Source organism: Myotis davidii, unplaced genomic scaffold (genome assembly GCF_000327345.1).
Source record: "Myotis davidii unplaced genomic scaffold, ASM32734v1 scaffold292, whole genome shotgun sequence".
NCBI lineage: Eukaryota > Metazoa > Chordata > Mammalia > Chiroptera > Vespertilionidae > Myotis > Myotis davidii.
Genome location: NW_006285042.1, coordinates 1492261 through 1505782, shown reverse-complemented (window position 1 = coordinate 1505782; position 13522 = coordinate 1492261). Strand labels below are relative to the sequence as shown.

The window sequence follows — 13522 nt, the reverse complement described above, 5'->3', positions numbered from 1 at the left end:
GATTCCATATTTTTAACATCTTAAGAGATCCTTATGATAATTAAGCAAATGTGGGAATAACCATCTTAACTTAAAGCAAAAGGATGTTTATTTTCTCGCTGTCTCCCTCTCTCTAAACCTTAAAGGCCGCTTTTTACTTTGTCAGCTGGCTTATACTCATTGCACTCCTTTCTTTTTTCTTTCATTCTTTTGACATGCCCTTCTTCCTAGGTCAGTGTCTAATCTATAAACAGATGTTTTTTTGAAATTTTATTAATGTAGCCTTTAGAATTTTTAGAATTGACATCCTGCTCCTGCTTTTCATTTTATTTTTAATATTTGAAAACACCTTTGAAAAAAACAGAACTTCTCTTTTCTCCTTTAAAGTCGAGTGTAAGTGATTTGTCTCAAATTCCTTTTTTTCTGCATTCCCCTAGCCTGCATTCTCAGGAGCCCATTTTGCTCTCTAATCATTTGGACATTAAACTATCTTGCAAACATTACCATATTCTGTCTGTTCTTTCTCTACTGCCTGGTTGTCAGCTCCTCAAAGGCAGACATCACATCCTTCATTTCTTCTGTATTTCCCCCACTGAGCCTAGGAGATTGACTGACTAGCGTGCAGTATGCTTCACGCCGAGGGGGCTTAATAAATATTTTAAAACAGTATTAAAATGTTGAATAAATTTGACAGCAATGCTGCTCTTCATCACTTCAAGTGCCAGCTCTTTCTAGGTCTCTTGTCTGCCTAGCAACCATTTTCCCCACATACCTGCATGTCCCCAGACAGCACATCCAAGCGGAAGCTCTCTTTTGATTCAGCGTTCCTTAAGGGCCTGAGCTGTGGAAACAGTGTTTACATGTTTTCCCCCGAGGAATACCTGATTGGTACCTACAGATTCTGCCATGCTTTCTGAAATTGTTTTTTCCCCTTCCATAGTAGGGGTGGGAGAAAGACAATAGGGATGGAGACGGCTTTCTTTTAGGTTTCTTCTCTCTAAATCATCTTTCCCAGTAAGATACAATGCCCTTATGCATATTTTCATATCTCTAAGGGTGTTTCTCATTCTTAGCACCCGAACAGTGCTAAGGATTTTAGGTACGAGGTGTTAGTATTTTAACCATCATTGTTTCTTCATGAGCTTTATTCAATTTTTGTCTGCCTACTGTAGTCAGGCAGGCGACACTTCTCTTATAACATCATTCTCCTACTAAACCTTATTTCGTGCCTATGAAGAATGCTCTTCTATGTTATATGGATCTAATGCTGCAACGTAGAGAAAAGCTTATTGTCCTTCGGTTAGGTCATTAAATTCTGCAAAGCACTTTGGCATCTATTCATTATCTCATTTAACCCTCAAGGTCACACAGCTTGCTTGGATTGGGTCCACATTGAAGCAGGACTTCACAACCAGTCCCATTTCCTGTTGGGGCCGGTCCCACACAGCTCAGCGTCGCATAATAAGGTCTGTCAGGTCAGGAGAGAAGGCTGCTAGAAAGAACCAGCAAGCGACAGATCGAAAGGGCAGAAGGGTAGAGGAGGGGAGTGGAGGCGGGGTCACTAGGTGAAGAAAGCACTGCGCACGCGCAGATCGCTATAGCGGGCCAGGCCGGCAAGGGAGGAAGCTGAACTCTTCGCTAAACAACCACCTCCGGCTGACGCGCAGGCGCACTTCCGCAGGCGTAAGGTCAGGCGAAAGACGGGGGCCGCGCAGGCGCAGTTGCGCGCCAGGGTCCCAAGATGTCGCACCCTAAGTACAAGCCGGCGCGCCTGGCCACTTTGCCCCCTACCCTTGACCCAGCCGAATATGACATATCTCCGGAAGCCCGGAAGGCGCAAGCCGAGCGGCTGGCCATAAGATCCCGGCTTAAAAGGGAGTACCTGCTCCAGTACAACAACCCCAGCCGCCACGGGCTCATCGTGAGTGGGGGTCGCTGGGCGGGAATCGCGGGCCGGAGTTGGGACGCTGCGCTCCGGCCGGGCAGCCCAGACCCACCTGGGGGCCTCGCAGGGGCGGCCGCCGTTCGGACCAGTGCCGAAGAATTCGGCCCAGTCCAGGCCCGGAGAGCGGGACCGCCCCCCAGCCCTTTCACCTTGGGCAGAGTTGGGTGGTCAAGGGAAGGGAGGGGCTCGGGACCCACACGCCTGGCGGGGCCGGATTGCTTCCCACCTGATGATCTTGGGAAAGTTACTCAGCTCAGCCTCTTACACTCAGTTTTCCTACCTGGGAAAGGGGAGCAGCCCTCCTGTCTCAGGAGGATTAAATCAGATCAAGCACGCGACCGGCCAATGCAGTGTCTGGCTTGTAATGAGTGTTCGAAAGTGTGTTCGTGTGTATTTTTTTTTTTTAAAGCTGTTTCCTACCTTTCAGCTCACAGTTCATAGTAATGCTGCTCTCTCCTGATGGAAATACAGTGATTCTTCACTTTGTATTTTTATTTTTTATATATTTTATTGATTGTTTTTGTATTTTAAATATACAGTAGGAACATTTATTTTAACACTTCTAAAAGATATTTCTCCATACCTGATGATTTGATATAAAAATCAAACACATCATACTTTCCCCATCAGTCTCTCTACATCAAGGACAATCAGAAATTTATACAACATGAATATTTGCTTCTGAAACAAAAATTACAAATTAGTGATAACAAAAATACACAAATCAACTGGACCCTAAACAAATTTCTAACAAATTTTTCCCCAATCACCTAGAGCTTGAGCTTCTTTCTTCAACCTCATTCTGCTCCTTTTCCTTTCTTTGCTTGGCCATGAACTTCTCTGTATTTTGCTTATGACGTGTACTCTTGCAGTGATTTGTCATTGCTCTTTCACCACTGAGCCTCCAGTCCCGACACTGACGAAGCCGCCGCCTCCAAGGCGCTGCCTATATTTTATTGATTTTTTACGGGGGAGGGGGGGTGAGGGATAGAGTTCGCAACATCGATGAGAGAGAAACATCGATCAGCTGCCTCCTGCACATCCCCAACTGGGGACGTGCCGCAACCAAGGTACATGCCCTTGACAGGAATCAAACCCGGGACCCTTCAGTCTGCAGGCCGACACTCTATTCACTGAGCCAAACCTGTCAGGGCGACTTTATATTTTTAAAGACCCGAAGACCCTGTGGCTTGTTGAAACTTTGGGCTTTGGAGTCAGACTCCAAGGCACAAAGTATTAGCAAACTACAGGGTGGGGCAAAAGTAGGTTTACTGTTGTGAGCACGCAAAACACAAGTTTATTCTTTATTATTATTTTTGTTTTTTAATTTTTATTTATTGATTTTTAGAGAGAGAGGAACATCGATTTGTTGTTCCACTTATTTATGCATTCATTGATTGATTCTTGTATGTGCCCTAAGAGGGGTCCCAACCTACATCCTTGATGTATGGAGGTGAGGGGGTCCGGGGGAGTTACCCAGTCGGGGCCTATGTATTATTGTATCATCTTCCATAAGAACAACTGAAACCCATTTTTGCCCCATGTATGACCTTGGGAAATTTGCCTAACCATTCTGAACCTTTGTTTTCTGATCTTCATAGGAATGGTATTAACTTTTTTATAGAGTCAGTGTGAGATTAAATGAGGTACATAATATATGCCCATCAAACTGATAGTTATTATTATTTAACAGGGGTGCTTTTTGGTAATTTTCTGTACAAGAGCTGAAATATGATATCAAATGTGTTTTTAAAAAATATTTTTTCCAACAGTTGTATTGGTATTCTGTAGGAATTTTTGGAAGTTGTGAGAATTGAAGGAAATTTGCATTGTCTCAGAGACTATCTAAACTTTCCTGAATATTATTCAAATATCACAACTATTTAGAGAGTTAAGCTCTATTACTATCCTTGTTTTACTGAAGAGAAGACAACATGGGAAGGACAAGTGGTTTATAGAGTGACTAGAGGCCCGGTGCACAAAATTCATGTGTGTGTGTGTGTGTATGGGGGGAGGGGGGCGCGGCTCCCTCAGCCGGGCCTGCACCCTCTCCAATCTGGGACCCTTCGGGGGTATTTGACTGCCAGTTTACAGGGATCGGGCCTAAACCAGCAGTCAGACATCCCTCTCCCAATCCGGGACCACTGGCTCCTAACCGCTTGCCTGCCCGCCTGCCTGCCTGATTGCCCCTAACCCCTCTGCCTGCCTGCCTGATCAACTCTAACTGCCTCTGCCTGCTGGCCTCATCGCCCTCACCTTGCCCCCCTGCTGGCCTGATCGCCTCTAACCACCTCTGCCTTGGCCTGGCCCAAGCCTCAGTCTGGCCTCCCTCTGTGGGAGGCAACCTGGTGCATCAGGGGAAGGCGCCGTCCCCATTACCCCACTGCTGCTGCCACTGCCAGCCTGAGCCTGGGCCCTTCGCAGCCACTGCGGCTTTGTCTGGAAGGACGTCTGCCATAATCAGCATATTACCCTTTTATTAGTATAGATACTCTTAGCAAGTGTTTGAGCAGAATTTGAACTTTGGTCTAAGTAACCCAGAGCATCTGCTGCACCAGTTGGCTGTATCATCTCTTGCCCAAACCTGTTTATTTGTGAAGAAGGTGCAGAGAGAGACATTTACTATATACATACACAGTTAGGTGTGATGTGCCAGATAGTATGATGTAGTTAAAAACGGTAAGGACTTGAACCAGAGTTGAGGTTTAAGCTCCACAGAGTTTCTCTTTTTCAGTTGTGTGACCTAGGGCAATTTCAATTTTGTCATGTAGAACAGAGGTAATAATACCTGCCTCATTAGTTGTTCTGTTCATTGAGTGTCTCACACTTTATCATCTACTGATCAATACATGGAAATTACTTGCTTAATCTTTAAGAATGATTGACTTAGTGAATAAATAAGTACTCAGGATCTATTACAGGCCAGGCCCTGTTTTAGATGTTGTGGTAACAGTAAAGAACAAAACAGGCAGAGACCCCTGTCTGTATAGAGCAGTGATGGCGAACCTATGACATGCGTGTCAGGTGACACGCGAACTCATTTTTTTGGTTGATTTTTCTTTGTTAAATGGCATTTAAATATATAAAATAAATATTAAAAATATAAATCTTTGTTTTACTATGGTTGCAAATATCAAAAAATTTCTATATGTGACATGGCACCAGAGTTAAGTTAGGGTTTTTCAAAATGCTGACACGCCGAGCTCAAAAGGTTTGCCATTGCTGGTATAGAGCTTTCTTTCTAGTGGGGGAGACAGGTAGTAAGTTAAAAAATGAATCCTTTAGCACATTAGATAGTGATCATGTTAAAAAAGGTAAAGCAAGGAAGGGGATTAGGAGTGTGTGTAGGAAGGGAGAGCAGCTGCAATTTTAGATAGGCCCAGGGAAGGCCTTGCTTATAAAGTGACATTTGAGTGAAGATCTGAAAGATGAGAGGTGAGGGAGCTGAGAAAATAGCATTTTAGGCAGAGGGGACAGCAAGTACAATAGTCCTTAGATAGTAGTATGCTTATTGTGCTATGCCAGCATAGCCAAGGGTTCAGTGAGCTTGAGGGGGGCGGGGGGGTAGCGAAGGATGTAGAAAAGACAGAGAGAATAAGCTGGGTCTAGGACCTAAATTCTAGGTGGATCTCCTGTGCCTGGTTGAGGCCACAGAGAGAGATCCAGACAACAAGCTGAGCCTTTATTTTATAGCCGTAGATAAACAAGGTAGTGGTCACCATAGTTACAATGTTATGGTGAGTTTCACTTGCTTTGGCAGCACTTGCTACATCTCTCTCAGCCCATTAGCTTCCCAGGTAAGATCTAGGGAGCATCATAAGGTCAAGCCTAATTATGCAAGAGGACTGTGCCCTCTAAGCTGGGACTTGTTTGTGGCTTTGCCAACAGGTCAATTCAAGGCTTAACCCTATAGCCGTACCCTACATCTCACTCTTTTTTTATTTTTAAGCTACTATAATGAAAGTAAAACTTAAGCATCAAGAACAAAACTCTGGCTATTAACAAAACAATGCCAATGTGTTAACCTTTTAAAACTAGTAAGAATAACAAAACAATGCCAGTGCAACCCAGCAATAAGTGAGCAATCAAACTAGAGTAACATTTTTCTACTAAATGAAAGTTCCTTTTGCTGATTTACTCAGAGTCCTTGGACTTGGCTGTGCAAGACTTTACAGAGGACTGGCAGCTAACCAATGCCAGCAACATGGTTGAAGGAATAGCTTCCACTCCTTGCTTTTCTATCATGTGCTGGGCCTCGGTTGTTAACTTATTCAGCTGATCCAATGTTGGCACTTGAGTCCCTTGCGTAGCCTTCCTTTTCTTCTTTTTTCCGCTTTGCTGTCATCGGGGCAACTCTCAGTCTTTTGAACGAAGGGACAAGGAGCTTCTCTGGGTCCGTTGTGGTGACGCATGTAATGCTCTGGCACCCAAATTGGCTGCACTGCTCCTTCTGGAAAGATACAAAACACAACCTCTTCCCCACATCATTACTAGATCTGGTAAAACTCTTATCTGGTTTGTGCATACTTCCACTGGGCTAACCCTGCAGAGGCTATTGTAGGAGGCCTGAGGCTGAGTCGGCAGAGGCTATTGTACAGGAGGCCTGATGCCTTTCAGCTGCTGTACAACCCTCTGCATTGCAGTTCAAAAAGTTTAACACATAACATCCTTCTCCCCCCCTTTTTTTTGTTTTGTTTTTATAGTTGCATTTTAAGAATAGGATTGGCGCTTTTCGTTATTGCCTGAGTCCTGATCTGTCACCCCAGGAAGAACTTGCCAATCCTGCGCTTCCCGGGGTGGAATGATAAAGATTTTCTGAGCCGACTGGAAAGGCTGCAGTGGGGTTAAGGATCAGGCCCCTACTGTTTGGTGGGGCCCTGCCTAGGGGGCATTGGATTATCATCAACATCAGTCTTGGAGCAGCATTCATTTGCCCTATGCTTTCCTCTCGCAAAATGCCCTACTTTGCCACAGTTAAAGCAGCCCCCTTTCCTTTTCTGCTGACCAGTGAACAACATCTCCTTTAATGAGGCAGCTAGTACTGCTCCTTGAACATAGGCTGGTCCAATGTCAGCACAACTGTGAATAAAATATTTCCATAATAAGTAGTCTCCAGGTAAGAGCGATGCCTTTCAGCTGCTGTACAACCCTCTGCATTGCAGTTCAAAAAGTTTAACACATAACATCCTTCTCCCCCCCTTTTTTTTGTTTTGTTTTTATAGTTGCATTTTAAGAATAGGATTGGCGCTTTTCGTTATTGCCTGAGTCCTGATCTGTCACCCCAGGAAGAACTTGCCAATCCTGCGCTTCCCGGGGTGGAATGATAAAGATTTTCTGAGCCGACTGGAAAGGCTGCAGTGGGGTTAAGGATCAGGCCCCTACTGTTTGGTGGGGCCCTGCCTAGGGGGCATTGGATTATCATCAACATCAGTCTTGGAGCAGATTTGCCCTATCCTCTCGCAAAATGCCCTACTTTGCCACAGTTAAAGCAGCCCCCTTTCCTTTTCTGCTGACCAGTGAACAACATCTCCTTTAATGAGGCAGCTAGTACTGCTCCTTGAACATAGGCTGGTCCAATGTCAGCACAACTGTGAATAAAATATTTCCATAATAAGTAGTCTCCAGGTAAGAGGCAAACCTTTGCAACAATATTAAGCCTCTGGTAACCTTCCACTCTCCATCTTAGTTCCCGGCCACATTCATCCATTCCCTTTCAGGAGTGGGCTCTAGGGAGTCCCAAATCAGGGACCACAGACTGAAAGTAGAGAGAGGAATTCTCCCTGGACCTTCAACTATATAACGATCTCTAAGTTGTTTTTCTACCTTCTCCCATGTCTCTACATTTACTTTTCCTTCCTCAGGAAAACATGGACAGGTTTTACTTACAAAATCGAACAATTCGAAAAGCTGTTGATACCTCACAGAACAACCCTGTGCCTAAGCATGGATACATATAAATTCTTTTCCTGCCATCCTGAATTTCCCATGTTTTACACCTAGTTATATCACTAAACTTCGCTCTTTACCTTCCCTTTTGTTTTCTGCACGTGCTTCACTGGAGCGTCCTTTCACGTGACAACTGTAGTTCCCTTGAACTCAGGCCCCGTGTTGGGCACCACATGTGCTGGGCCAGCTCAGTCGGTAGAGCATGGGACTCTTAATCCCAGGGTCATGGGTTCGAGGCTTAACCCTATACCCGTGCCCTACACTTACTTAATTGCAAACATTCTGAAGAGGTCATTGTGGCTAACATGGAGAAAGATGAGGGCAGAGTAGGAAGAAATGAGGTCAGAAGGATACCTGGTCTAGATCAGACCAGGCCTTGTAAGTCATTGGCAAATTGGATGGAAAGTGTAAGAGATAGAGAGGGGTCAAGGATGACTCCAAGGTTTTTGACCTAGCTGATGGGAAGAATGAACTTGCTTTTTACCAAGATAGAGAAGAATGTGAGGAGCAGGGATAGAGGTGGAGTGGAACGCTGGGAAATCACTTTGGGATGAGACATCACATTTGACATGTCTGTTAGACAGCATGGTAGTTGGATATTATGTCTGGAGTTTAGGGTAGAGATCAAGGGCTACAGGTATAATTTCTCAAGTCATCAGCCTACAGATGGATGTTAAAAGCCATGTGACTGGAGGAGATCACCAATAGAGTGAATGTAAAGAGGAACGGCCAAGAAATTCTGAGGGCCAATATTAAGAGACTAGGGGCTCAGTGCACGAATTCGTGTATCTTGATAGGAACTGTGGGCCATGAGGCTGCGATGGGCACAGGGGCAGGTCTCGGCCCATCCTCTGCACCCCTGCCCAGCCTCTCCCTGTCAGCAGCCCTCTTCCCGCTGCTCATACCTACTGATGATGTGGAGCGATTTGGGCCTGCACTAGCAGCGAGTGTGAGCAGGGCTGCGCCATCAGCAGGTGCGAGCGGCAGCTGCTGCCCCAATCACCCCTCAGGAGCAGGGGGAGGTGGAAAAGCCCTCAGGGGCGATCGGGACTGGCAGCTGCCACTTGTACCCACTAACAATGTTGAGCACCAGCACTGGACACTGACAGCAGGTGTAAGTGGGGTGGCACCAGCATGGGCCGGGCAGGACCACGGTGCACGGGAGCAAAGAACTTTCAGTAACCACCAGAGACTTACCCTGATGACAGCAACCAGCGCCCTGCCTTTGACTGGTGCCCCCGCTCACCTGCTTCACCATCCCATTGCAGCCAATGCACACCATGTTCCGCATGCGCTCCCTGGTGGTCAGCGCACATCATAGTGACCAGTTGTTTGGTTGTTCCACCATTTGGTCTATTTTCATATTAGCTTTTTATTATATAGGATTGGCGAGTAAGGAAGAAGAGCAAAAGAGACTAAAAGGGAATGATCAGAACGGAGGAAAAACAAGCTGGTGTATGTCATGGAAACCCATGATTTTAGGAAGGATTGTTCACCATGTCACATGCTACTGGTAGTCCAGATGTGGAGTGGTGTTAAAGGAGACTGTCCCCCATGTTGTGTGTATTGGAACATCTCTTAACAACAGTATAGGGCTCAATGAACTATGGTCATGGGGTATTTCCTTTTTCTGAAATGAAATGTGTTTCTAGAAGGCAGATCTGTCACATATCAGAGTGTAGAGAGGTGACTGGCATTTGATAATTCATGGGAGAGTCATTCAAATACATTAATAGCAAAAGGGATAGGTAAAAGAATAGATGTACTGAGCTCAAACTTCCCCTGCAATTTATATATTATGTCTTCACTTTTGCTGTTTCTGCAAACAGTTTGCTATAAAATGTTACTGTGAAAGATAATGTTTAAGTAATTTAGTCCTACCAATTATGACTTCTTGGTATTGATTAGGACCTTGAATGTTCTCCTTACTGCTTAGTTTTGTTTTTTTTAAATATTTTATTGATTTTTTACAGAGAGGAAAGGAGAGGGATAGAGAGTTAGAAACATCGATCAGCTGCCTCCTGCACACCCCCTATTGGGGATGTGCCCGCAACCAAGGTACATACCCTTGACCGGAATCGAACCTGGGACCCTTCAGTCCTCAGGCTGACGCTCTATCCACTGAGCCAAACCGGTCAGGGCACTGCTTAATATTAAGATTTTAAAGCTCGTTTCATTTTCTTATTTTTATCAATCAATTAACTGGAGTGAATAATTTTGTAAAATCTTTTGAGGATATAGCTAATTAAATTTAATTATGAATTTGGGGTACATAGTTATTCTAGTATAAACATATTGAAATGGACAATTAATTTTTCTTAAGAAAGACAGTAATTTTTTTAACAACAGCCTTGTCCTTGCTACAAAACTATTTTAATAGTGTAAGTAATATAAAGCTCATAGTTAGCCTATCTCAGTCTTCACCTTCCTGCAACTTGTAGCCTGGAAAGACCAATGTGGGGGTAACATTATAAAGGGTTGGTAACAAAGTACAGAGCATGACAGCATATGAAATCTATTGGTCATCATTGGGAATACTATGTGGATCTGTTGGTCACACTTCAAGAAAGATGATGATGATGCTAAAACAATCCAAAATAGAATAGATAAAAATGATCAAAGAGAAAAAGTAACTTTTCTGACAGCTTTAAAAAGATTAGGATTCTTGCCCATCTGGTGTGGCTCAGTGGTTGAGCATCATCTACCTATGAACCAGGAGGTCACGGTTTAATTCCCAGTCAGTGCATATGCCTGCGTTATGGGCTCGATCCCCAGTGTGGACGTGCAGAAGGCAGCTAATCAATGATTCTGTTGTCGTTGATGTTTCTCTCTCTCCCTCTCCTTTCCTTTCTGAAATCAATAAATATATATTTAAAAACAAGAAAAGAAAAAGATGAGGATTCTTAAATCTTAAGTAAGTAGAAACCTGGAGGTTGTTATAAAGTGCTTTTAAATTTTGAAGGATTTGAACACGATCATCAGAGAATTATTCAGCCAATAGAAATAAAAGATCTTACCTGAAGCTATTTAGGAATATTCAGAATGTACCCTTAACTGTAGGAAAGAACAAAGGGAAAGCATCTCCTATGCTCCTCCAGAAAAGTCCTGATGAGGTTGTTTCCTAGTGTGGCCCTGCTTACGTTGCTGTAACTTTTTGTTGCTAATTCTAGGAAGATCCTGCCTTGGCTCGTTGGACCTACGCAAGAACAGCAAATGTCTATCCCAATTTCAGACCCACTCCCAAGAACTCACTCCTAGGAGCTGTGGTTGGAATTGGGCCCCTCATCTTCTGGTATTACGTTTTTAAAACTGACAGAGTAAGTATCAGAACCTGAGGTTTAGTTTTTGTGTTCTTTTATCTTTATTCTTTTCCAGCACAAGATAAAACATAATTGAGTTATATGTTTGGTTTTATTTCTTTATCATTTCAACTCATAGAAATATGCTTTGTTCAAAATCACTAATCTTTGGGTCTTTCAGGTATAATAGTTGCTCTTGAGTTTAAAGTAATAAATTGGTCAATTGAAATTTCTAAGACTGGAATTTACTCATGGAAGAGTTTTCCTGGTATATTTTAGATGATGTAAGGAAATTATACTGTGAGTAATACACAAGAAAATACAAAAATAACTTTTAAGAAGTTTAATGTCTTTTTTTTCCCATTAGAAGATGTGTAGAAGTTAAACTTATTCTGACTAACCTTTAGATATCTTTGCAAATTTTTGTATTTAGTTTTCTTAATTCATTTGTTTTACAAAGAGATTTTTTTGGGTTAAGTATTAGCAACATACATAAATCATTTAGTGTGTTCCCTATTTGTGTGAATTCTAGTTATATTGGTTATACTTTTCAAATTAACATTAAAACTTATTAATACCCTAACACCAGACAGCAAAAGCAGCCTGTGCTGGGTATCACTGCCATCAGAGGCTTGGGTATATGATTGCAGAGAAAGCCAGGCTTATCTCGGACACTAGACCACTCTAATGCTGGAACCCCTGTCCCAGTTTCTAGGCCTCACATTGCCATCTAGACTGGTGCTCACCTATCTAGCTCTGCCTTAAACCAGCCAATCCACTCTCCTGTTAGAGTGTATATCTTTTTGATTATCTGATAAATATTCCTTAACAGGAAGGTAGGCCACACTTACCCAGCAGGTAATTGCATTTTGCTTACGATATATGCTTTTTAGTGGAGTAATACAATTTTACTTACTAAAATGTGGGTAAGATATTTTCCAGTAGCAGTAGTTTCTTATTGTTCCTTTATTTTTTTCAGACTACTCTTTCCTCACTCATGCTCCATAGGTTTTAAAAGGAGGGAGGTGGAATTAGGTTTGGAGCATTTCATTCCTGTTTTTTAGAATTGTATCATGAGTTGTGCCAGAATGCATTGTTCTTAATGTTTGCTTGTTGTTTATTTTTGTGTGTTTTTTCTGTTTACTCAGGATAGAAAAGAAAAACTTATCAAGGAAGGAAAATTGGACAGAAAATACAACATCTCATATTAAGGCTGACAATGACGACTACCAGTATATATATTGTTGTTTAATAAATCTATTAATCATGAAATAGTTTCTCATTCTTAATGTTACCTTGATTCAACAAACGTTTGCCGAACATTGTAGAACTTTGGGAGCATTCATAGTTTAATGGAGAAACAGATGCACGCTCATTCATTTACTCATTCAACAAATACATGCCTACTATAAGCCAGAACAGTAATTACTTTAGCATCATCAGGCCATTGTTGAAGCAGTTGCCTGTTGATAGTTATCACTGAACATGGAAGCACCAAGATGCACTAGTGAATCCCCTGGGTTCAGGCATATCCCCTCCTGCTCTCATTGTGTAACAGCAACTCTGAAAACTGTGGTGGTGTGTGTTGGGTTTTTTTTGGTCTACTTTTTCCCAGGTACAAGAACTCAAAATGATCAGGAGATAGTTATAGCTTCAGATTAAAGCCAAATCCTGTGATACTGTGATTGATAATAAATATATATATTTTGTTTTTGTCCCTGTTTCTGGCATGGAGCTTCTAAAACCCTTGGGATTTCCTAAGTGAAGAGATAAAGATAACTTATGTTAATTAGGTGACTTTCGGACCCTACCTGAGGATGAGGGCAGGTTGCCAGGAGAACCAGCCCTGTGGTTAGAGGGTTGGAACTTTTCAGTCCCCCCTCCTTATCTCCTTGGCTTTGTATCCCTGCTGAGCTGGAAAGTATCTGAATTCTTGTCTCAGTTTCCTTATCTTTAAAACAATATAGGAATAATAATTACATTGTTATTGAACTCATTAGTGAGTTATTGAAAGTATTTAGAATAGAAGCACACATTAAGATCTCAGCGAGTATTTACATTATTTTAAACCTGATTGATGAAAATTTTAATTGCATTTTATTATTGAGGCCTCACTTTTTTAAAACATTTTTGTTCATTTACATTTGTTATTTGCTTGCTCAAATCCACTGCCCAGTTTTTTCTGATGTAATATGTCTTTTTTCTTAAATATTTTAAGGCATAAACAAGATAAAGATATTAGTCCTTGATCATACCAGTCTTCTTTCATCTGGAGTTATGTTAGTACACCTTAGTATTAGAAAAAACATTTACAGTATATCTTTGATGCCTAAGCTTTGAAAGAAAAACAGTA

The 13522-nt window shown here is 42.5% G+C and overlaps 1 protein-coding gene across 1 annotated transcript; it reads left to right on the top strand.

The window, feature by feature from the left end:
* Positions 1 to 1613: 1613 nt before the first annotated feature.
* Positions 1614 to 12441, top strand: NDUFB4 (NADH:ubiquinone oxidoreductase subunit B4). Its single transcript, XM_006755354.2, has 3 exons — positions 1614 to 1900; positions 11041 to 11187; positions 12318 to 12441. The coding sequence occupies exons 1-3, from the start codon at positions 1721 to 1723 to the stop codon at positions 12378 to 12380; spliced, it is 390 nt and encodes a 129-aa protein (XP_006755417.1). The 5' UTR covers positions 1614 to 1720; the 3' UTR covers positions 12381 to 12441.
* The last annotated feature ends 1081 nt before the right edge of the window (positions 12442 to 13522 follow it).